A 26,385-nucleotide genomic window follows, 5' to 3' on the forward strand; every position below is an offset into this window, starting at 1 on the left:
AAGAAAGCAGATGAGAAGAAAGGTGATCAGCCCCCAGAAGCTGAAAAGCCCAAGATAAAATTGAAGAAGGGGTATGTGTATGAGTTCAGAGACAAGTTATTTGGACTGTATGAAAACTTCATTTGTAAAAAGGTTGTGATGACTGTTAAAAACAGAAGACATGAAATGTTAAGAAGAAGAAAAAAAAAGGAAGGAATTGTAGAGGAATGAAGGCAGGTTAATTAACATTGATAATACACAGCTGTGGGCTGGCTTCAGGGCGGTGGGTTGGCTGATGTGGATAAGGTGCAGCTGTGGCTGGTCCCTGCTAAGTAGCTAAATAGCTCTAAGGGGTATGAAGGGTAGCCAACGAAGAGAGTCCTGGAAGAAGCAGAGGGAGGAGAAGGATGCAGCAGAGGGACTGGCCTGAAGAGTATGAAGGAACAGCACAAACAGTAGATGGACCTTTGAGACCTTGTGGGGGATTGGTGGCCCTGCTGGGGCAAGGCATGCTAACTACTTATTGAAGTTAACTTGGTATGTGATGGTAACAACCTTGTTGCAGCCAGCTGGTTTGCTAGTGTTGCGACAGGTAAGTAGGCAATCTCTCTTGTTTAGTCCTGCACACACATGCAGTGGAACGTCAGTACTGGTCAACTTACCAAAGCCATGCACTTAGCAAAGATCTGGAAATACTTTTTTGAGGTATGGTGAGTTATTCTTCCCTTTTCTACATTTTCTGTTTGACAGCTGTTACATGTGATGCTGCCGCCTCACATGTAGCGTTGAGTGAGCATGGTGAACAGATGGATCTGTAGTAGGCTGCTCTCCTTGGTGTTTGCTGTTCAACTACCCAGTATAACAGAGGTGTGCCTACATTCCCCAAGGCCAAGTGTGTGTGTCGATCTGCTTGTGATCAGTCTTCAGTAGACAGCAGACAATGTGGGCAACCCGAGTGGTGGTTAGTAGTACCGTTGCTGATAGCTACCTGTTCATGTTGCCCTATTCTGATTTTGCTCTGTGCATGCAGTACCTCTATGCGATCACTCGGATCATGCCCAGAATACTTCCATCTCCTGCCAGATGCTCAGAATGCTTCTTTTGCTCATCAAGTGTGCCCTCCAGGCAAACAACTGCCAAAGCCTCAGTGATTCCTCTGTCCTTGACTCTAAGGAAACGAGAAATTTGGGTCAGTCAAAGCTCTACTCATTGAGATTTTTGAAAGCCATAACTGAAGTTAGCAAGTAGAATATTGTTGTAAAGGCTTGCTGCTTATATTTTTCCTAGGAATTTGAGCCCTTCTTTCTGGTAACATGCATGTATTGTGAAGGTGGTACTTGAAATAATCTGCATTGTTAATAAGCATATGGACAGTCATTTGGAGAAAACCGATGTCTAGATATGTTGTCCACGTATATGCAGACAACCTTCATAATTTGCTTTCATGTAGCACTTTTTGACAATAAATAGTAATATTTTGCTCAAAGAAGGGAATCCTAAGGTAGGAATAAATGAAAAATGTGATGTGCTCCCCAATATACTATATATATCACACAGAGAATGAGGAAAAATGGATAATAGTATCTGATTCCTGCTGTGGTTAGGACATGTATAACTTTTTTCGCTTAGACATTCACTGTTTCATTGTAGACAGAAGCAGAACAGCTTGAATATGCTTCAGGTCCTGGTAAGTTCTTTCCAGGATCACTTCTCTTCCATGAGAAAAGTGTTTTCACACAGGTAGTGTGTCATCTCTTGTTCTAATTGGTGATTTTTTTAATGTAATTCTATATATATATCCTAAATATGCTTTTAATTAGCGTCATTTATGTTTATCATTGTGATTTATGTGCACAGCAGTATGCTTGTGTTACTTCTCTATAATAGCATAAATGGTTTTGCATAGGGAGCTTGTAAAGACACCATTCACTGTTGCTTGTTCTTTTTCTGTGGATGCGTTTTTCATTAGCATCCTCAATGTACGAACATAACAATGTTAAACTAGAAAATAGTCTATCTATGGCTTGTGTAGTATTTGAGTATCCTAAGAATACTAATTGAATGTTGCCACATTTCTGTGAAGTTGAAGACTATTATATTCACTTCACAGATGGGGAAACTGAGGCATAGAGAGCTTATGTGAATTACCTAAAGTCACTTAGCAGATCTAAGACAGTACAGGTCATTAATATAGGATTACTTCTAATCTCTGCAACAGCATAGCTGTTACTGTTACATGAAAATGGTTGTAGATTAGTGTCAGTGTATGTTCAGATATTAATCTCTACAGATCCATTTACCTACAAAACTGTTTCAAGCCAAATTTAAAATGCGTCTCTACTTCAGGCAAAGCTGTTGCTTTCTTTGCAGTAAAACCTAATCTAGATGTTTCAAAGTAAACTTGTTTGCCAAGGCATTGCTGTAATTAGTACATCTACACTATGATTTTCACTTACCAAAGGAGCATCGTATTGGATTTAAATACTTTTTTTAACTTATGTTTGCTCACTCTGAAACAATTACAAGGTGGGCTTAGATTCCAAAGGTACACATGAAAAAATCACAGTATCTGATAGATTGTTTTTACCTATCAAATCAATATTTGCAAGCAAGAGAGAAAAAATATCCTTGAGGAAGAGTTGGAAGAGCATTACAAGTACTGATTTAGGAAATATATTTTTGTGGATATATGTATTTTTTACTTTCCTATTATGTTGGGAAAAGGTTTGTAATGTCAGTTTTAGAAGAAAAATTAGTTATTCATGTCTATCTAAAAAGGTCTTTTCTCTGCACTTCATTATTCTCAGTAGTATGAAACACATCTTACTTAATTTTAAGAGCATTTGTTAACAGATTCTAAAAGAAACTTAACTGCCATTTCAGTTTATATCATTCCTGTGGTAATCTGGTATCCTTGAAAAATTATAACAATACCAGATGTTTCCAGGAAAGAAAAAAGGATTTTCCCCAAAATATCCTGCAGTCAGGTGTGAGTATGTCTGGGATAAGGCAATGAAAGAAATATCTGAGTTTTGGAAAGATGTAATTGAAGAAGGGAAATTAACCTTTATTTTCCTCTTAATTTGTCTTATTTTTGGCTTGTATTTCTTTTTTAATACATTTCTTACAAGGATCAACACTTTTTAAATTTGGGGAATGAAAAGGAGAAGTTCCTAGAGGGTGGTAATATCACTGTAGTAGACTTTTTTTTAGTCCCCTTTCAAAGAAAAGGGAAACCTAATATGAGATAAATCTCACTTAACGTTAGAGGTCAGTCACACAGACATTTGTATTTGAGCTGCTCTACTAAACTTTTTATAGTTAACAGATAAATCATTTATTAGAAAAGCCTGATTATCTGAACTGTTTCAAGTATTTGTTTTGGGGTAGAGATGAATGGTGTTCTAGAAATACTAATTTCTTTCCACTCACTAAAAGAACAAACAAATTTAATTGGAGACTAAGTCAAATGTAGACATGGAAGCTGGATGAGATTAATCTTACAGATTCTCTATAATCTTATACAAGATTGCAACTTGCCAATTAAAAATATAGGAACATTGAAAAATACGTCCTGTATACTGAAAACATTAACAAACTGCTAAAATATAGCAGCTTAAAAAAAAGGCAGGAAATGGAAGTTTGATCAGTCTGTCCCCTCTGTACTAAGTGCTATAAATATTACAATATAAATATTTTAAAAGAATTGCAAAATTATCTGCTGGAACATTAATTTGTCTTTCCTAGCTTTTATTTTGTAACTTGTAGAATTCTTTTTAGGGAAGGGGCTATATTTTAATGTATTAAGCGAGCTTTAACTTAAAAGTTGGGGATCTTTAAACTCTTGGGGAAATTTTTCAGTAACTTCTTATAAAAGCTTAATTCAACTCTTCTATATTCAGTTCATTGCTATTTGAAAAGCTTTGAATAATGGTTTAACTGCTTGTTATATATTACTTTTATGTTTAAAGATGCTTTGCTGTAGCTGCGCTACAGATATTAAAGTGCATATTTGACTTGAAGCTTAAGCAATCTTTAGATTTAAAGTACTTGAGAACATACTTCAATTGAAAAGGGCATAAGGAAGTATTTAAATACATTGAAGTAAACCCAAACAACAACATAATTTTAATGCCAATATCTTACAACAAGTACTTTAATAGGAAGCTACAAATGCTAACAAGCAACTTAAACTTAGCAAAATCTATTTGTATTCAATACACAAGTTGTTCAGGATACAAACATTAGTTACAAAAATGCAGAAGAGGATCGTATTGATGTTTTTAACACTGCTGTGAAAAAGATGCTGAAAATTCAGCTAAGAAAGGCCAAAAAAATAACTTAAAGTGAAGGCAATGGAGAAGGCTGTACAGTATTACTATCGAGTCTATTAATGAAGCTGATGAATTAGTAAAGAAATTGGCAGTAGTCAATCGAGGGAAACCAGCAATAAACAAAAGAAGTCCTGCAGAAATGGAAGAAACTGAAGAAGCTGCAGCACCATCTCAAAAGATCTTAAACTATGAAGAAAAGGATTAGCAGAGAGAAAGAAGTGTAATGGTTATGGGGTTTCAGCAAGCAAGTTAAAAGAAAAAGATCTCATTCAGGAGCAAGGGGAGTTGGATAAACCTAAGGAATTAGTTCTTACAATTGAAAAGACTCCAAGACTTGCAACTTGTCCATCTGAACACACAAATATGCAGTATTCTAAACATACTAGTGAGGCGCCAACATCACTGTTATTTGGTAAAATGCTGCAAAGGTCAACAGCAGCAAGAACAAACAGAAAATAAGTTTTTGTGTGTTCCTTTTTTTTTTTACATTTGTTTGTGGTATTTTAAGGCACGAGGAATTGATGGAAAATCCAACTATTTCCAGTTAAGATTTATTTTTCAGGAATAATCATTATAAATTGCAATATCACTATTAAGCATATTCATTATCCTTGGAGACCTGTCTGTTGGTTGATGGGCAGAAATAGCCCCGAACTGGAGGGGGAACACAGACATTATGCTCTTATCTGCTTGTGCAGAAGCCTGGGGTGCTTGTAATAACAGCAATACCCCACTGTGCAGAGATCCCATTCTGAAATTGTTGGCTCACATGAACCAGTCAGGCAGACTGAAGTGTTCCACACTTATAATATCATGTTTACCTTTGTTTATCCTTGGTGACTTTTCTACTTGCCTGTCAGTTAATTAAATTCCAGCTCAGTCTTGACCCTGAGGAAATTCAGGATTGAAATGAACTGTGAGCATGTTTCTCAGTGGGACGCAGGAACCAGACTTTAGGAAGGTCTGAATGTGACTGTTTTTCTGCATTTGACCCAAGTCTCACAGAGAAGTGGCCCATACAATGTAACTGGTGTTGGTAATGAATGCAGATTTGGACATTCTGAGGGTTTGGGAAATCACCAGATAGCCCACAGTGGTCTTGCCCCAGTTGGCACCACTGCCTGCTGGTGAAAGTCAAGGACTGTGGAAGCTTCATGGGATTTTCCTTCCCAGTGTGCAAGTATTCTCCCTATCCAAATTACACTTGCTGCTGAGTCATTTGAGATATAGCAAGCTATAATGAGTCTTCTGGGACTCAAAACCTCAGAACAGAAGGAAGCTTACTGTAGTGTTCATGACTCAGCCCAATGCCAGAAACTTAGGGTTAGGCCACTGGTAAGTATCTCTTCCTATTACTGCAGTTTTAGTAGCGCTGGTTCTTCCAGGATGTCCCTAACTGTCCTCATAGTAATGGCTTAGATGGCCCTTTCTGGAGGTTTAGTCTGGCCCAGAGGTAGGAGGTGATGAACTAGGACATGTACTCGTAAGTGAGCAACAGTCACCGAGGACACGTCAAGCAAAACCCCCTGGCATGAAGACTACTGGCATGTTCATGTGTTGTGCATGAGGCAAATGAGTGGTGAACGTGGTGCATATTTATGTGTATGGGGACAGGGTGTATTCCCTTTCCTAGGAAGTATGAACACAGCCAGCGTACTGTGAAGGATTCTAGTCTTAAATGTAGTCTCCTCAGTTGGCCCAGGGACCACAGTTTGTTCTTCACTGTGAATGACAAAGATAGTACCAATATAATTTAAATTACCATGGCCATGCTCTTACCGACTCTTTCATTACCAGTATGGCTTCATTTTAGGTAATACTCCAGTTAAAAAATATAATTTCTTTCAAAATTGTTCAGTGTTGCTAAGAAAAGTTATACTGGAAGCAGACTATTTTTTCTCAACTTTATCACATTTCTCCTTAAAACATCAAGAGAAGTTACTACCCAAGTTTTTAAATATACAAGAATTTCACCCAAACTAATCTCAGAAAGACAAGAGAAAACTGCTGCATCTGCATGCTAGTTCTTTGGCTTTTACGGGACTGATTCATACAATAATTTCAATCTCATGTATAAAGATGGATAAATGTTATTATCCACTTGCTGCAGATGAAATGTGATAAAAAGAGGTGATGATTTTGCCAGGATCTCATAGGTAGCACTTTAGGTTCTGCCAGGAAAGTACATTATGTCAGTATAATTTACAGCATCGCTAATGATTGTTCTGAGTTATGTCAGCATTCAGCAGCTCTTTTCTTTCTTCCATCTCTGAATAGAAAGCCTTGTATTTCAGTCATGTAAATTCTAAATCCATCCAGCTTTCTAGCAGGTTTCCCTCATAGTCTTGAAAAAAATAGTGCTTTTAAAGGAGAATGGGAGGACATACTTGTGCTTGTCGTTTTCTGAAGAGCAATCATACATTTCTAAGACTCCCTTTTTTTTTTTTTTTTGGCTAATACAGTTTCAAGAATCAACCATGATAACTCCCTTTGTTTTACAGTAAATAGAAACTCAGTACAGGAAAAACTGATCAAATTAGTCCAGCTACAGCAAGGAGGATGTATTTTTCTGGTGTTTTTTTAGTCGGAAGGAGCTAGATGGTAAGGTTTTTCAGTGTGCCTTGGAGACTAGTCAGAGTTCAGTGCAGTAGTAAAAAGCAGAACCAGCAAAGTTTTCTTTTTTTAAAATATAGGTCACTTCAGACCATAGCCTTACAAATCATTTGAGTAGTACAACTGAGAAGGCAGGGAACTGTGATGCGCCGGAGGGAATACTGGCTGGAAGTGTATGATATGCTAGAACTTTTGCAATCAGTTTTGATGCTAAATGAAATATATAAGTGAACCTCAGTCCAAATAACAATAAATAATTTTTAGAAGAAATAACTTTAAACTCTGAAGTACTTATTTTCCAAGATGTTGGTGGCCATAGTACCTGATAATTTATACTGCATTTCTTCCCTTCCGATCTTAAAGTCTGTTTTGTGAACTTAATATAGTAATAAAATATTTTGGAAGAAGACATGGAGGCAAATGAGGACAGAGTTTTTTTCAATTCCTTTATACACTGGACAGATTAATTTAGTATTTTTTTATTACTGGACTATGGCTGTGTCAGTGTTCTCTATCTGTTAACAATTAACACTGAGCAGAGCTTCATTCATTGTGAAAACTGTCTTGTTTGTAACCTGAACTGTAGCTGTTTAAACTTGGAGAAATTGATTGCAGTAGAAGGGATTCTTTTGTGCTCTTATCTGTCCTATTCTTATTTCAGTTTTGTCAAATTGCCGAAATTGTAAAATGTTTCACTTCAACATTTCTCATTGTTTAGGGGAATGAAAATACAAACATAAAGGAACTGAATCAAGATAAAAAGATGAACCAAAGTGTTTCTTATATTTCTAAAATAATCTATATGGCTCTTGGGTACTTCTATTTCCCACGTTGGAATATATTAATGAGTTTTGCTTCCCTAAACTATAGTGAAGCAGATAACCCTTTCATAAATTAAAGTTCAGCAGTTGAACACAACATGTTTGACTTTTGGGGACTTGTGCATCAAAAGACTTTCTGTCTTGGACATCAGTTCTTCTGCATGACAGTAGCACAAAGTAGCACAAGGAGTAGTGGAATGTATTTGAGTGTTATATTATTACATTACAGTATTTTGACTTGAGAGCAGTCTACAAGAATCTCGTGAGGCAAGCAAATAAAAACCTAACACAGAACTTGGAATATATAAGATTATCTTGTAAAAGTGTTAAAATATAATCAATAACATATTTTTGGAGTAAAATGCTTTCATGGATGCTAGCTATATGGAAATGATGAATATGATTCTAGAGGGTTTTATGGCAGCAGCCGTATGCTACAGCAAACCTCTAGCATCTCTGGTTTTCTTTGTACAGTGGGATACGACATACTCTCTCCAGCACTGCTGTATGAGAGGTCTCTTTTTTTGTCCAGCACTGCTCCCGTAGTTCAAAACACGCACCTTCTAAGTCCCCACACAAAGATTATATATATTCTGTAATTTTCAAGATATTAAAGATCTTTTTTTTAAATTATCAACTGTCAGCATTTCACTGGTTTGATATTTTTCAGTCTTGAAAAATTTGATGGAAAAAAGTGAAGATGGAACTTAATTTCTGTATTAGGTTCTGTGAATTTGGGGAGTAAATCAAAATGAGAAAAAAGGGGACTATTATTCCATCATGTGTTTAGAAATTAGTTTTAGTAAATTAAATAATTACTTCTGAGCTCTTTAAAAATAGCTCATTAATTTATAGTTTGAATGAGTTTATTCAGGACTTAGGTATGTTAAAATAAGAATATTTAACAATCGATTAATATTGTAATAGTACCAAAAAATATAAGGTAATGCTACTATTTTTCATTTTAGAATGTAACTTTGAAAACCATCTTACTTGAAGAAGAAAGTCTTCCATGGACTTTAAAAAGAAGTAGTGGATGTCAAAGGAAAACCTTAACATTTCTTTTGAGAGAAGGGTGTCTGATTGTAACTAGTACCATTGCACCAAGATTGCCAGAGACCTTGGAATACACTTCCCAAATCCAGTATTTTAATGGTACTGAGCAACATTTCTCTGGGAATTTGTTATACCAATGAACATATTTCTGATGGAGCTGATTATATGAAAATACATTCAGTCACGCTGACACGCAGAAAATGTGAATTTAAAATAACTGTTAAATATAATAGAAGATTAATATTTATGTGTATTAATGTGTTCTGCTATTTAAAAATTTTTGCTGCGTGGGGAATATTTACACAAGTAAAGCTTATATTTTTGCAACAGTTAACAGGTGAGGAGCCTATGCCACAAGTAGAGAATACCCATAATTTACCTAGATCTAGAAAAACAATAATGTAGGATCCCTGTAATAGAAATTACTATTTTCAAAGTGACTTCACAAAACATTATGGGCTATTTTCTGTAGCAGTCAGTTTCCCTTGAATAACTAGATCACGTTGTCTTATATCATCAATACTGGAACTTTCAGGGTTATTAGAAATAAGACACACCTGACCCGGGTGAGGTTTGTGATGCAATTGGTGAAATGACTGTCAGCCTTATGTGCTTATTGTTTATGCACTAAACCATATGGCAACATAAACAAATTTTTTAAATTCTACAAGTTAATGAAATCATCTTCTTTGATATTTAGCCAGGAGAACTGGAGTTCATCCATGTGTTTACAGTCTTTTTAGACAGAAAAGGACATTGTTCACTGCTGCACTGATATTTCCATATTGGCAACTAATTTACTTCTTAACCTTTTGCAAACTTGTTCATCCCTGTCCCCTCAGACTTCAGGTTTTGCTTCTGTAAAAAGAGATAATGATTCTGCTGTCTTCAGATACCTTTCCTTGGTTGTGTACCTATTCTCATCTTGCAAATAAGTTTGCTGCAAAGTAATAAAACTTAGTCTTGGTTTTAGGTAAATAAACAACAACAGAAATATGATATGTATTAATCCTTTTTTGATCTTCAGATTAGCAATAAACATAAACTTGAATGTGTTTTATACTAGTGTTGCTTCAGCTATTTTAAAGCTCCATTACATTAACAGGAGAGAGTGCAGGGGCTTTAATATAAATGATAATAAAAGTTGTAATATGTATTTATATATAAGATACTATCATCCAAAAATAATACTATTAAATATAAAAATAAATTAAATATAGAACATAGTTCAAAGTAAAATATGTTACTCTTTTTCTGTATCCTAGATTAAGGCCTATGTGTTTTCCTGAAGTAACTTTTTGCTTTTGTCACATTCCCAATGAGATAAAACTTCTCTTAAATGGTGAAAGACTTCCTTTAATAAGTCAAGTAAAATGCAACAGGCACCAACACTTTCACCAGCAAAACCTGACCTGAAAACTGGTAAGTGGAAAGCTAATTGTGTAGGGGCCTGGTAAGAGAACATTAAACATTTCCTGAGGATGTTGAGAGTTTGCCCTCAGTGAAGGTGGGTTTTTTTGGTTCCCCCCCGCGCCCCCCCCCCCCCCCCCCCCCCCCCCCCCCCCCCCCAGTCTTTACTGGAACTTGGCCAACTCCATAAAACCATAAGTTTGTGCCAGTTCCTCATCTATCTGTATAAAATGGCTAATAAAGATGATATAATAAAGGATGAGGTAAGGATATTCTACAGCAAAATCTAAAATCTTAATGTGGGGACAAAACTACTACATCCGTGCTATGCATGCGCTTTCCAAAATGGGCCAAAATGCTGGTACATATTCGTTGCTGAATGAAACTATGGAATGCACGTGCCTGCAGCAAGAAATGCAATAAAGTCTAATTCTGAAGAGTTACAGAAAGTTCACTTCACTCTTTTTAGAAAATACCACGTGCCAGTTTCTAGAGGAAAAGCATTGGGCATTATTTAGATGTTGTCTCTATTGAACGCCCTTTCTGAGTAGCTTTTATCGTTACGAAGACAACAGTTGAGCTTTTGCACAGCATGGCTGCTAAGCTGTCATTAGGTATAGAAGATGTGAAAGACAAAGAAGCTTTTGAAGATAATGAAATGGGTAGAAGTACTGGTAAATGCAGCATAAATGTAGAGATCTGTATTCTGTTATTTAGATCCCTGTTTATTTTACTCTAACACCTCATATTGAACTTATTCAAGAAGTGTTACTGCTTTAGCAACTCCCAGTCTCAAGATGAAGAAACAGATGTAAGTGAAAGTTACTGGAGACGCCATGAAACACAGAATTATTTTAAGAGGAACTTAAACGCACATAGGCTAAAAGACTTTACATTATTTGATATATAGATGACAGACTGTCAAACAAATAAACAAGACTGGGAATACTGGCAGAATGTACAAAATATAAATAAGCATAAAGCTTAACGAAAGAATATGTTATGACGGAACTGTAGAGCTGTACAGAAGAACAGGAAGAATATTTATCCACAAACCCATGAAGTTGTGCATGAGCTGGCAAGAAGCTCAGTACCGCTGTTGCTGGTGGTATTTCACTGCTGCTAATTGACTACTGTACATATCTGGCTAATTTAAAACTAGCACAGTTATTTCTTCAACTTGTTAATTAATTATAGTTTATCTAATATAAGATTTTTTTTTTTCAAGGTGTAGATTTACTACATCACATGGATGTCAAATGTGATGTCAAAGAGAACTGGAAGCTGGCGGAAGAATTCAGATGGGATGGTGTTGAGGCAAGGTTGTTATATGAGCAAACTGAAAGTGTATTTATAAGGAGGTTTATAACATTTTATAAGGATTGGAAGGAGGCCGCTTCTGTTTGGACAAATGGGAAGAAGATTTTGAGTAGAGCAGGATCCCAAAATGGCATGTGTGGCTTTTTTTATTAGGAGCAATGTGAAGGAAAACTTTGAAAGTGTCCTGAGATTATGCACCTGAGGATCCAGAAAGTTAGTTTTTGGAAAGAAAGATATTAGCTCTTTTCACAAGTTTAGTTGAAGCTGTTAAAACCTTGAAATGACATAACTAAAGAGAAGGACAGATGGAGAATATTACTAGAAGAACAATTAATGATGCTGAGCTTGTCTTGTTAGTCATCAGCAGAGAGACAGCTGAAGATGTGTCAGCTGATGAAATTGCTTGGAGAGAGAACATTAAGATGAGCAAAAGGCTATAAACACTGCTCTGGGGATGAGAGAGTGGGGAAAGAGTAAAAGGCTCACAAAGAGATGAACTGAAAGAACAGTCTTGAAAATAACTGGAGCAAAACAACCAATCTTCAAAGCCTAGCGAGTGTAAAATTCCAGGAAGGCAAAGAATGATCAATGGTATCAAAAACAGGAAGAAGGTAAAAAAGAAAGAAAAGATGGGAGAAGGAGAGTGAGATGATGTATGTCAGGGAGCGGCATGACTAGGCTGCTCCACGAGGGAAGGCCATCTAGGAGGTGATGATGACAACAACATGATTGGGGGTGGTATCTTCACTAAGGGCACAATCCCCCCGTAGCTGGGCCAGGCAAGCAGAGGGTTATTTTAATTAGGATCATATAACAGTATAGGTCACAAGAGAAGTCCAAAATGATGAGACATGATCTGAAGTCAAGTCAGCATGTCAGGGTCAGAAACAGGGGTGGTAAATGCAACCAGGTTCAGTCAACAGTCCAGTGACTGTCACTCAAATCTATAATGACAAGACAAGTCCAAAGTCAAGCCAGCAGGTCAAGATCAGCGAGGTTATGGCCAGGCAAAGTCATGCCTATAACATAGCTCTGGCAAGGGCCTGAAAGCTCCCACAGCTCCCAAGGCAAGGAGAAGAGACCCTCCTCTCACAACTTACTCACACAGCTCTTCTCACGGCAGTCTGCTCCCCAGGTTACCAAGCTGCATCAAACCAGAGCTGCCCTTGACCACAGGCAGCTGAGCCCCTGAGGGGGGCAACAAGTTGCACTCGGGAGCCAGGTGATTCATACTATTGTATGATTTACGGTGGACTCTGCTGCAGTTAATGAGAATTTTGTGACTGGTTCAATTAGGGTCAGGAAGCCACCCCCAGTCCTATGTCTGACCATAATTCCTTCCATTGTAACGTGCAAGATGGGAAAATAGGATATTATGACCTAGAGGCTGGAATGAGAATCACAGTTACACTGTGATACAAACAAGAAGATAATCTTTGTTTTGAAGAGCTTAGATCTAAGATATAACACGTTCAGGAGAGCAGGGTTAAGATAATAAAAATGCCACTGTTTTTCATTACCTATGCACTTTTTAATTTTTGTATTATTTAATGTGAGCAAAGGACAGCATTTTCTTTTCAAGGCTTAGCAATTTCTTTTAAAGATTACTCACATATAGGCTAATAATTTATTATATTGTGGATGTTGTTTCCAATATAAAGTAAATTTTAAGCTCAACATCAATCTAGTAAGATGCGGTTTTTAAAAGAAATATATGAATGTAGTTTTCCAACTAATATTTCAGTTGGAAAAAACTGATAGTTGGATAAATCTGATATTTTGTATCTGCTGCAGATACTAGACTAAATGAGCTACCAAATCAGAGAAGACTTCTTGCAATTTTGGAATCAAATCCGAAAGACCCGCAGGAAACGCTGGCTTTGGCAGCTAGCCAAGCAGGCAGCACTAATGGTAAGTACACAGCTGAAGTCTGATACTGTATTATTTATTCACTAACAGTTTTGTGTGTCTGTAGAGTAGAATCACTGAGACATGCATATCTTTCAGGTTTAACAGTACAGGACTAGCTTTTTATAATCATGGAAATTATTTTAGCAAATTTAAATGTTTAGAATTCCTTTGCTTGGGACTTAGGTAAAAAAAAGTAAGAAGGTGAAGGGAATATCTATTATTTGCATAGGTGAAAATGGTCATTGACTGAAGTTCTGACACTGGGGAGCTGTACTTTAGTTTGACTGAGTGCTACTTAGGCATTTTTAAAGACAAGATATTTGAAATAACTCATAAGTTAGGGGTATAATAGTTGAATGTGCATAAAAATATATTTCTAAGCTATGTCTGCAACACTAGATCATCACGATAATCGGAAAATTCTATCAAAGTTGTAAGTCTCAGCAGGCAGGAATTACTTGCTTTTATTCCTTCAGCTGTACAGAGAGCATGTGTTACATAACTGCATTATATCTTATGTGATAATACATAACAGTTTACAGAATGGTTTTGTCCTTCAGTTTACATACTTTTAAAACAACTGTGAGTAATTACCGTGTCTAATATTTAGTATAATGTATTTACTGTGAATATGCAAAAGCAGTTTTTCAACAATCAACACCGTAGCTTAAAATCTTCTATTATAAGAGCTTGTAAAACTTTACATTGAATACTCTATTATTTTCTATAGAGAGGAAGGGATATGAGCTAAAAATGGTTTTAGCTGCAAGTCTGGAAGTGAAATTGAAAGACCTGCAGCAAGTGGAGACTTCTGTGGCAAATCAGCTAAGCATATGTGGCTCAGAGGGTGAGGCCCTGTATGTACATTCATTTATATGTATAAAAATTCTGGCTTTGGTAGATAGTCCTAGGATGGATGCCTAAATATCTACTTTTAAAATGAAAATATTATTATAATTTGTGTCTGATTTGAAATGTGTTAGATGATTATGTTTCTTAGTCATAGAAGAAGCATGAGCTAATATTCTGAACTGATCTACACACTATAGAAGATAATTAGACTCAAGAGTCTTCTGCCCTATCAAGATAGGAAAACAAATCAGGAGACTGTAAATTCTTTTTTGATAGATCCCTCAATCTTTTTCTTCCCAATTCAGTACTTAATTAATAAACCTGAAATACAATAGTTAATGATCCAAATATGTATTTAAGTAATTTTAACATTAATCAAATTTACCATAAAGTTCATAATTAGGTTTTAAAATTTGATTTTGGGATGTTGCAGCCAAGTTCCTTGAAGATCTGTGTTCTAAAGCACAGAAGGCAGAGCTAATTTAGGTAGCCTTTTCTTCTGTGTTCCTTTTGCTGTAGCCATTGCTGTGTTATGCTCTTGTGGTTCTACTGAAGCTGCAGAATATTGCTTGTGGGCTGTATTCGTCTTCTCTATTCAGCTGCAGCTATCTTGTTTTTACAAGCCTCCAAAAAAACCAGTGTTATGGTTCAAGGTGTCAGCTGCAATGTGTTTTATATTTAAGTACAATTCTTAATAACTACCTGCATTGCTACGTGACTAGTGAAATTGTAATATATAAACTTACTACGGAAATTTGATGATAAAATATTGTAGTTGTAAGAAACCATTTTGGTATAAAATTGTGATAGACTTAAATTCTGAGAATATCTTTGGAAATGATTTAAACTTTGAAAGATTTTCTGAGAGCAGGAAAAACTTGGTTCAGAAAGTTTTTTGTACTAATTTCTATCAGATTTCCAGGTTTTATTAAACTCTAATGGAACTAATGGAATATTTCAGAAAATGGGAAAGAAATATTAAACTTGCAGATTGAAAATTTTGTACTACAAACGGCATAGTTAGTGTCCTAGTCTGCATATGCATTAGCTGATTGAAGGGTGTCTCATAAAGATACTGAATAAATGAGCTTGATCAAGGAGCTGTTTGGACAGTTAATATTAATTTATAGTAATCCTTGAAACAGTGAGAAATGTCCAGAAAGCTGTAATGGAGCTATTGTTGTGCTAGTGCTTTAAAAGGATATATGGGATACATCAGCTTAACATTGGATAGAATAATTTAGCAGGGCAATATTAATAGAAAACTAAGGGAAGGAAACATCACTGATGTCATTCATTATTGGTTTATGGAAGATAACATGCAAACTGACATTCTTTTTTGAGTGGTGTTGAAGTTACTCTATTTATTAATAGCAGTTATGGGGTTGGCATAGCTGAGATCTACAAGTCACTAGAGTTTTGCAGAAAGATGTTTTTGTCACAAAATCAGATAAATATGGAATTAACTGTTCTGTCAAATGTATTCCAGCTGAATACTTGTCAGCTTTGTGATGTGTTCTTTACCAATGTAAAATGAAAACAGGTTGTTACCTTAATTTTAATTTTCTACCTCAAAAGGAATTAATTGAGGAAATTCTGATGGCCAGCGTTATATAGAAGATTGAATTCTGTGCAAAAGTCAGACCTTACCTACTTTGGCACTTAAGATGTTTCATGAAGAACTGAGGTGCCTAAGCCAAAGACAGCAGCTCAGCAGAAGCTGAATGTGTTAAATTACCTTGTTATAGAGTATCATGCCTTCCTCGGTTTTCAACTGTCCAAAAGATTTCTAGGTTTCTGACTGCACAGTGATCCAGTTTCAAACAAGGAATGGGGTCCAATAAAACCCTGTTATTTGTTGGTATCCTTCAACTGCTGAACTGTGTTATACTTGCCCACACACAGGGAGGGCTCTGTGCTCTGGATCCTGTATGGATGAAGATGCTACTGAAAGGCAATAATCGACATAAAACTTTATTTTTACTATTTCTTATTTGCTGACTGCATATAATGCTTCAGACAGGAGCATAATCACATTTTAGTTTGGGGATTAAACTGATTGGCACTTGGTTCATTTCACTAAAACACCAGTTCTTATAGAAAGTTACATGTATTTGGATGCTTCCAAATTATAGGTGGTTTACAAAATCCCAGGGTCTATAAACTACATCTAAATGGCGAGATTTTCTGTTCTGGCAATCAAATTCACATGAAAGAACAGAATATGAAGGAGTGGACTGGCAGTGTTTTCCTAGTCATGTACTAGTACTGCTAAGTGCGAGCATATTTTTTTCTGATGTATTAGACTAAAGTGAAGTGTCTCGTTCTGCCAGGTCTCTCCTGCAACAGCTCCCAGAACTCTTGACATACACGGATTTCCTATTGCTGTTTGAGAGATTTATGGAAAAGCGGTCTAGGTTCTACATCAGTGGAGAGTCCTGAAATAAAAAGAATTTGTTACTCCCTGTTCTGGGTGGAATGATGTTTTGCTGTGCCTGTTAGAGCAACACAAAGTAGCAGGCCAGACAATCTTACTGAAATAAGTCTTTTTTTTTGAATCAGATTTTGAAATAGTAATGTAATTTACTTCTAATTATTGCTACAAAGTATTTCTCTTGTGATAGAAGAGAAAATGCAGGAGGTAACAGAAGAAAGCTTTTGCTTACCAACTTGGAATCAAACTGGAAAGGTCTGCAACAAGCTCAGGCACTTGCAGCTAGCCAATTTTGTGGCATGAATAGTAAATACAAAAAAATTATAAAGGTTTCTAACCTTTCTGGATCCGATTGAAGGTTTACATAATTCAGTGCCCTCTCTCCATCTGTGTTCAAAAGCAGATGTGTAGAGAAGAGTTTATCATTCTTCCCAGAATAATCTCCAATTTCAAGCTAAGCCATAGTTGCTATGTTCTGTAGCTAATATCCCATGATGAATTCTTTTTTGAATTTATCTATTAGTTTTAAATCCGTGGTATCCACAGCATGTCAAAGTATTCCACAACTTAATTGTGGGTTATGGGAAGAAGTACCTTATGTTTGTTTTGAGCATGAAACTACCTTTGTCCGATCACTCTGGTCTTCCCCTATTCACTTTCTCCATTGTCTCTCATGACAGGTCACTATGGTATCCTCACTAAGTTGTCTTTTCCAGGCTGAAAACCCCTTTGTATTTAATCATTCCCTGTACAGAAACTGGTATGCAACTTTTGTTATCTTTGTCATCCTCCTCAGTGTCTTTTCCAGTTTTATTGTATCTTTGCTGAGAAGGCTGAGACTGAAGTGATATTCAAGATTTAGTCACACCACTCTCTTTTTTTTTTTTTTTTTTTTTTGACAGTGTATTCTGTTTTGCTTTTTACTCTTTTTCTAGTAATCCCTAGTTATTCTGTATGTTTTGCTGAACTGTTCCTGAGCATTAAGGTGATGGTCTGTACGTTATTTCCTGAGTATACAACAGGTAGTTTGTCACAAACAGAACTTGTCACTGAATATATACAGGTATGGTTGATTTTTACCGTTTCCCTTGGTTTAAATGCATGAATGTGATTTTCTGAGGGGAGAGCAGTGGATGTTATCTTGACTTTAGTAAGGCTTTTGACACTGTTTCCCGTATCTTCATTGCAGACAAGGTGATGAAGTGTATGTTTGATAATTGGACAGTGAGGTGGATTGAAAACTGGCTGAAGGGCCAGGCTGAGAAGGTTGTGATCAGCAGCACAACGTCTAGTTGGAGGCCAATCACTGATGGCGTATCCCACGTTTGATATTGGGCCCTTTACAGTTTAACATCTTCTATAATGACCTGGATGATGGGTCAGAGTGCATCCTCAGCAAGTTTGCAGATGATACAAAACTGGCAGGAGCAGCTGGCACACCATGTGGTCGTGCTGCAATTCAGAGGGACCCAGGCAGACTGGCAACTGGGCAGAGAGGAGCCTCGTGACATTCGGTGAAGTGCCAAGACCTGCACCTGGGGAGGGATAACCCCAGGCAGCAGCACACACTGGGGTGCAACCATCTGGAAAGCAGCTCTGCAGAGGAGGACCTTGTTGGTCCTGGTGGACAGCAAGCCAGCTATGAGCCCCCATGGCAAAGGCGGCTAATGGTATCCTGTACTGCGTTGCGAGGAGTGTGGCCAGCAGGTCAAAGACTCTGTCAATGACATCTCTCAAATTAGAAAACTGGTAATTAATTCCTAAGCTGTGTTTTCTATCTTCTGTCTTTAATAGTTACGTGTTCTTTTGAAGATTTTCTTCACATGCCCTGGAAATTTCTTTAAGGGTCTTTGATGAAAAGCATTGCTGAAAGGCTTTGGAAATCCAGCTGTATGAAACGATCTCTCCTTGTCTGCATGTTACTGACTTCCTCAAAGAAGTCTAGATTTGTGAGAGATGACCTCCCTCTGTCTGTGTTGACTCTTCCACAATATGTCATGTGTCCACATATTAGAAACATCTGGATAACTCTTCTGTATTTATTTTTTTTTAACTCCCAGAGGGCCTCTTAAAAATTGAGACAGTATGTTAGCCATTTTCCATTCATATGGCAGTAAGATCCGGCACTCGACTTTGAGTTCCTTAAGCCTTCTTAAATGATTAACATTGACTCTTGGCAGTTTGCTGCTACTCCTTTTGTTGATTTATCTCTAAAATATTTTGTTGGCACTTCAGTTTGAATAATTTCACTGGTATTTGTCCCACGATGGGGAATTTCAGGTTGGATATCTCATGGAATATAGAAACAAAGAATGAGTTATATATTCTGTTATTTCTCTATTCCAATTGTCCTTATTATATCTCAGTGTCAGGTTTCTTGTTCCGATGTATTTATTAGTTTTTATGCCTTCTGTGAGGCACTAAATCCCCTTTAGCATACTTCTAATGTTTCTATTCTTTTTTATTTTCTTCATTTAAATGCAATTCAGCTTTTCCAAGGACATCTTTCTTTGATCAGCTTCTTTCACTGGCTGTTTACAGTCCTTCTGTTTGTGTGATCTTTCAAAAGTCTTTCTTGAACAGGTTCTGTGCTGCCCAAATAATTTGGTGCCTCCCTCCAAATATGTTTATAGCTACTCCTTTGAGTTTATTTTCTATAGTTTCCCTCTTTGAAATTAGGCACTAATGTAGCAGATGGTTTGGTTTTTATCAGTCTTGCAATTATAATCTCTTATCAGCTATCATCCGTTCAGAGTTCCTGATACATCTACTGTGGTATGTCAGCACCCTCATTAAAAACCCAGGAATTCTATCCCTCACCCCATCTTACTTCTTAGACTACCACTTGTTTAGAAGAATGGATGCATTTGATCTGCCTTGCCGTTTGCTGACGCCTTTTTTTTAATAAAGGACTCTGAAGTAGGCCTTGATTCTAGTCTGTGCTACTTACACAGAAAAAAACATGACTGGGTGACTGATTGTCCTTAGGGCTGTGCTTTGGTTAGGAAATACTTCTCGAACAAAATCTATGGCACTTCAGACACACACTTTTTGTTGTTGGTTTTTTTTTAACTTGTCTTTGCCCTGTGCTAACAGTAAAGGTAAATAAGAAAAAATACATAGTTCATTCATCTTCAGTTTTTTTAACAACATAGTCACTTTTTCTAATGAAATGCAATGATTTGATTAATCTATATTGAGTGTTCTGTATTGTCATGATAGTGTCGTCGAGGAAGTACAAACATTTCCATGTTCTGTATCCCAGTTTTCATTTTATAGAGCTTGTCTGTAATTATTTTTTTTTTTTTAAGATATACACAAATATCATCCACTTTCTATAAGAAAGCTCATATTGAGGTCATCGGGAAGGGATAAATTTTGATTGCTGAAAAGAAGAACATCTGAAGAGCTTGTGAAAGTTGAGAATAGGACAACAAACCAGTTAGTCACGGACAGATTCACTGGTAATTACAAAGTAACATAGTAAAAGGATATGAAAGCAAATGTGTAGATGGAAGAGCATGGGTGACTTAAGGAAAACAGACGGATTTCCCTTTCTTTCGTATGTGCTCCAGCTCCTCCTTGGCCTGTCTACCCTTCCTCTGTGCATGTCTTCCATACCTCAGGTGTTCCCCTGATCACTCGCATTCATTCCTTGCTCTGAAACTTTGCTTCTCCACAGTCACCCTGTTACACACTGGCCAGCACACCTTGCTGCCAGCAGCGCCGTGTACTAGTTCTGTTCTCTCCTTTGGTTCACAGTGTCCTCAGGAAGCAGAGAGCAAAAGAAAAAAACAGGCTGTGCTCAACAGATGTATTCTAAGCTGATTCATGATCCCTTTTATAGAGAAGAATCATCTATGCTTTCATCTGCATGTTGACTCATTCTTTGCAGTGAGACATCTTTAACTGGTAAGGAATATCTTGGTAAGAAGATGCAGCTTGGAACATTCAAATAGCAAAAAAAGATATGCATGTAAAAGAATATTCAAGTTTGCTGTGCAAGATGTTGATAATGGAAGTCTTACTCTTTAAATGACTTAAAAGTGAGATTAAATTTTAAGTGTGTATCAGTGTCTGCTTTGGAAATCCTAATTGAGTATGTAAAATTAGGCAAGGAACCAAGAGTGAGATTTCACATAGCAAAGAATCTACAATATCTTAATATTAATTAATTACTACAAAATCTTAAATCTCTTGTGGATAAAAATACTTGTTTTATGTTTTGTGTAATGGAGTGTTAACGCAAGGTGAGAAAGTTGGTACAGCTATCCTATGAAGAATAAACAAATACAATATTTATGATAATTTTCCATTGACAAGAGTATTTGACTTTTAGTTCTCTGTATTTTAGAAGCTATTTCTTACATTTATCTGTATGAATTTCATAGTTGACTGTTATGTTCTTTTAAAAAATTCTGCTTTCAAAATTAATTTAAAATTAATGATCAGCCCAAATGTCCTCAAGTTATTTAAAATTATACCCTACAGTGTTTTTTCTAGCCGCAATTTACCCCTTTTAATGAGATCGAGGCTAATGTATTTATTATCGTTAATGAGCATTCACTTTAGTTACTTTGCAGCGCTCTGTCTTCTGGTACTTGTGTTCAGTTGCTTATAAATATTTTCCTTCTGCTAGATAACTGCTTTGGCAGCAATTCTGATTTTTCAGAAAGAAGAACAGAAGTGCTTGGAAAACACCCTCTAAATAGTAGAGCTTCATAGCTAGAGCATACTCCTTCACTGCTTCTACTTGATCAATGCCAAAACTTCAGTAAATGAGTGTTTTACTTAAAAAAAGTTGGGGTCCCCCCCCTTCATGTTCTGTGCTTCTCTTAGAATAAAGTTGTATTTGTTATGGAAAAGAAAAAAATGGTCATATTGTGCAATTGTGCTGAAAAGGAAAGAAAAACATCAGAATCCCAAGGGAAGTATATATTTATCAGCCTAGCTTCCCTTCTGTGTAGGTGCTCAAGACTGCTAAGAGGCTGTTTCAGTTTGTGCTCTGGACTAGGCTTCAAGCAGCCTCACGGTAGTTTAAGGCAAGAGGCTGAACACACCGCAGTGAAGCTATTCATGGATGTTAAACTACGTGATTACAGAGAATTATTTTCTTTAGCTGACTTGTACTTTTGCTGTTATAGTTTCAATTCAGGAAAGAAACTTTGTTTTATTAACAACTGCCATAAAGAAATAATCAGGGAAATTGATGGATTAAGGATAACTAGACTATGGTTATATTCTGTATATTAACTGTAATTCTTTTAAAACAGATATACTATTGGGATCTTATACCTGGCTTGTGTGGGATCGGAGTCTTTTGAGTCTGTGCATCTGTTGGTATTTGTGTAAGAGTTCACTGCTTCACCAACTTGCAGAACTCAGGGTAAGTAGCTGAGGTCAGTATTTATAAGCCAGGAAGGATTCATAACTAATTCTGTTTTCCAGCACTTAAATTTTACCATCTTTGAACTACACCATCTCTCTTAGCTAGAGCATCCAATCCTGCTTTGAAGCAAATCATACATTCTGTGACACTTGTAGTATCTTGAATCTGATACTGTAGGATGCCAGCTGTTCTCTCTCATTTAAGCAACTGCTCGCTTAGAGATATTAAGCAGCTTCCATCTGGCTGGAAGTGGCTACTGGAAACCCAGTTTAAACAAGGGTTTGGAAAAAAAAAAAAAAAAAAAGCTCTCCTTAACAGGCCAGTTGAATTCAAAACCTTCAGGAACATCTCTGTGAAAAGCCACAAAAGCATTTTGAAACCAGACTCACTAAGGAAACTATAGAACATGTAACATAGATGAGTGGACAGAACCAGGTTAATGCACATGTAATTAAAAATATGCTGGATTCAGGACTGGTTATGCTGTATCGGGATCAGGGCTCCCAAAGGTCAGCATCCTGCCATGTGTGACATGAATTCCAGTTAGTTCAGGATTCCAGTGTTCTGTGCAGTCTGGGAAAGACTGATCTGAAAGGGACCGATACAATCTGAAACAGAAATTTGGGATTAATCTTTCTAGAATATTGAAAAACTAACAGCCATAAAATTCAGAAATTATCCTGTTTAAGCTGCCTTTTCTCTGATGAAGACAGTTTGCATGGACAAGCAATACAGAATGTGTTTAGGGAAATTTCTGAATCTTTTCTTATGGAGCAATTGAAAATCCTCAGCAGCGCTGGGGAATTGACCAAAGCAGTAGGAAGGGAGGCAAGTACTCAAGAGTCCAAAACAGAGTTGCCTCCTTCACGGCCACAGTCACGTTGCAGTTCTGTTAAGTCGGTATCAGAAGGAACAATGAACTGTACATACAGGTGCGGCTCTTACGGTTTCTTATGTTGTGATCGGGTTTGGCAGCATTCTCAGGCTGTTGTGGTTCCTCCAGTTGGAAAGGCAGTACAAGAAAGAGCATTCGTGATGCAAGGACTAATCCAGAGCAGTACTGCGGACTTTGTTATGAAGGACAGCAGGCTAAATTATTGCACAGCTTCTTCCCCTCTGTAAGCTTGCTCTCATTTGCACCAACTGCTGCTAGATCCCATAGCCCAAGAGCAGCAAGGCTGCAGCAGCTCAGTGTCCCCAGGCCCAGCCCGCAGTTACCTTCCTCCCAGCAAGCATGCGCAGACAGCCCCTGTCTCCCCGAACATGTACACAGTACCTACACGCACACAGAGATATGAACAGGAGCAAAGGCCTCCTCCCCTTTACCTTTCCAGCTGATCTGAATGAAGGTCCATCAGTGGGAAACAGACACCTCTACAGTGCCCACCAAGCCCGCAGCTGGGCTGACGCTCAGGGTATCCAGCAGCTGCCCCTGGATCTCCACGCTCCCGTGCTGCCCCCTGCATCTACCCAGCGGCTGCTGCACCACCCCCTTGCACACACACAGACCCCCACCCCACCCGACGGTGGGCCCTCCAGCAAGTGGCCTTAGACAAGCAAGTTCACCTCATAGCTGCCCCTTGGATCCCTTTGTCTCCGGTTGCTTCCCTCAGAGAGATGGAGAGCCCAGGCTCTCTGTCAATGCCCCCACCCCACCCCACCCCGGAAACCAGGCTCCTTCTGCCCTCAGATGAAGGTTAAAAGGGACTTTTGGAACAGATCCCCGTAGCTTCTCAGTATAACCTGATACACCAACAGTTAGAGAGAAAAAAAGAAAAGACTCATACAGATTCCATGAATATACTTCAGGAATGTATTTAATTACAAGGTGGGTTTGATAATCTATCCAGAACATTATACACTTAAAAAAATTTGGAAGACTTTATTTTGCTACAAAATGCAGTAATATTTCCAATTTGTTTTGTGTTGTGAAACAACATTAACCGAAGAGCCCTTTTGCTGGAACAGTTGTTGAACTATGTACTACTTTAGCACACGTGCCAACAAAAGCCTGGGGGCTTTACACCAGCGGGCAACGTACGTAACACGGAGCGCTGTGCTGCACCCTGGCCTTTGTGAATTTTATACAACAGCCAACATTTGTTACCCAAGCTCACTTCTGCTTAACTTTTCTCAGACTTGACCTAAAGGACATACTTGGCATTATTAAAATGTCTATTACCTCTTGCCCAAACAGACACAGTTCTCAGATTTTTGGATAGTATCAACTTCTATAAGATAAAGAGACGAGATTTAAGTATTTTAAGGTACTTTTATTTAATAAATAACTTCAGTAATAGCACTGTAAAAAGTGAACATCTGTTAAAATAAAAAGGCACTTAAAACAAGAATATGACTATGATGCAGTTTGAATGGTCAGAGGCAAATATACATGGCACATGTCAAGAATGATGTGCGACTCATGTCACATGACAAACTATGCAATCTTAGCTACAGGGTAAAGGCAAATTTACAGCTAAGACTGCTCAAAAAGAGAGAGAGAAAAAAGCTCATGTTGATACAAAAATATTACAAAAAGAATTGCAACCAAATATGTTAAAAAGATTAGAAGGGTGACAAAGCACCAGGCTTTAAACCAAGGAAACATTACAGAATAAAGACACAGTATCACGTAAGGCCCTTATGTGTTCTGAGGACGTCCTGGTAAGGTACTTATGCATGATACCGCCACCCAGGGCTTGAATTTACAAAGAAAAACCAAGCAAAGTTACCAGTCAGCAACTTCTTCAGTAATGGCACATGTTTTAAAGCTATTTTTCCCTTCTTAACATTCTTCTCAAACCCTTTCATTTTAACCATAACCTGGCAATAAGCAACTTACAAATTAAAAATAAGTATGCGCACACATTTCAGTCTTTTACACTGCTCGCTTCCAACTTACTCAACTTACCATATACTTAATCATAGGTCTAGCAAATAGAAGACTGATTAACCACCAGCTCCATGCTACATGAGTTTAATTATATCTGCAAACTCAAGCCCTGATTTCCCTGTAAAGCTAAAAAGTTTAATACTAAATGGCTAGGCAGAGCCCTCATGCTGATTGTTTTAACCATTTCCCTCCCAGTCATGCCACAGCAGTATCGCACCTTGCAGAAGACCTAGATTCACAGCATGGGAGTGGAAAAGGTCAAAAAGGCACCAAGTGACCTTAGCTGACTAGGCTACACAGTCTCAAGGTTTTTTTTTTTTTGTCAGACCTCTGGCACCGATTACTTTTATTTGAAAAAAAAAAAAAATATTACATATGGTATATTTTCACACAGGAAAACAAACCTATATGTAATGAATTAGTAAAATCACTGCAGTTTGCCCTAAATCTATTTTACTGTGACTACAAAATCGCTATGCTGCATACAGTGTGTGAAGTTATACAAGCAGTGTTCATTTTCCCTCATATTTAGGATTGACCACAGTTGTCACTGCACTCTTGTAAATAGGATTTTCACCCTAGAAAGAGAAAAATAATTGTATTAATATTTAAAGAGATGAAAAAAGCACTGTGTTTGTGAGAAGTGTAAAAGTAGCTTAAGAAATTACCCATTAATGTTTTGTTTGTACACACAAACAGCTTAAGTCAAACTAGTTTTCCCTCTAGCAACTTGAGCATGCTCACAGCTAATAAAGCAAAGGGTTAGGGCACGATCCTGTTCAGTTTACACCACAGATTTCCTTCACGGGAACTGAACCTTGTGTGGTCTGAACCATCAAATCAGGGGTCTGCAGCCCATGATACTTTTTTTTAAAGAACAGAATTGTAAACATTGTTTGAAACTGACCACGGAGCACATTCTGCTATAATAAACATTTAAACAGCTCATCTTGTATTATAATTTACTTATAAATTAACAAAGTGGAAAGGCTTGTACTATTCTGATAATACACATTGAATGTTTATACTGAACATTCAGTACTCATCATTCTCATTTTATTCCTGCAGGTTCACCCCCAAACCCCGTATATATAAAATACACATATAAAATGAAGAACCTTCTTCTGTACTGGTGCAAATGCTGTAATAAAAACATTTTTTCTACTGATACGAGAAATGACTACAGAACAACTGCTTACATCTCTCCTGTTGAGATTTGAAAAACTTTAAAGCTTATTTTAAGCTTCCTTTGTTCCCAGATTTTCTTTTATCTCAGTAAATCTTACTCCATTTATGGCATCTGTGCACATCTAAGATAAACAGCTTGAACTCAAAAATAGTATTTTATGCTATTATAATTAATATTGATACTA

At 37.2% G+C, this 26,385-nt stretch overlaps 1 protein-coding gene and 1 long non-coding RNA gene across 7 annotated transcripts in view; one reads left to right on the forward strand and one right to left on the reverse strand.

Annotated features, from left to right (window-relative positions):
- The first annotated feature begins 216 nt into the window (after positions 1 to 216).
- Positions 217 to 26,201, forward strand: LOC129784483 (uncharacterized). Of its 4 annotated transcripts, XR_008747270.1 has the most exons (7): positions 1,330 to 1,719; positions 10,069 to 10,225; positions 13,328 to 13,444; positions 17,411 to 18,479; positions 20,493 to 20,642; positions 22,004 to 22,116; positions 26,081 to 26,201. It is a non-coding gene; the product is annotated as an uncharacterized LOC129784483 (long non-coding RNA). The 4 variants fall into 4 exon arrangements; XR_008747269.1 differs by having other exon boundaries at positions 1,319 to 1,719; positions 13,328 to 18,479; XR_008747271.1 differs by lacking the exon at positions 17,411 to 18,479 and having other exon boundaries at positions 1,334 to 1,719.
- The window catches only part of ITGB1 (integrin subunit beta 1), a 45,263-nt gene continuing 42,796 nt past the window's right edge, over positions 23,919 to 26,385 (reverse strand). For all 3 annotated transcript variants that reach the window (XM_055804399.1, XM_055804400.1, XM_027781645.2), the window contains exon 16: positions 23,919 to 25,590. In XM_055804399.1, the coding sequence (XP_055660374.1) occupies positions 25,525 to 25,590 (66 nt within the window). In that variant the 3' untranslated portion in view covers positions 23,919 to 25,524. The remainder of the gene's footprint in view (positions 25,591 to 26,385) is intronic.

Source organism: Falco peregrinus, chromosome 5 (genome assembly GCF_023634155.1).
Source record: "Falco peregrinus isolate bFalPer1 chromosome 5, bFalPer1.pri, whole genome shotgun sequence".
Lineage (NCBI taxonomy): Eukaryota > Metazoa > Chordata > Aves > Falconiformes > Falconidae > Falco > Falco peregrinus.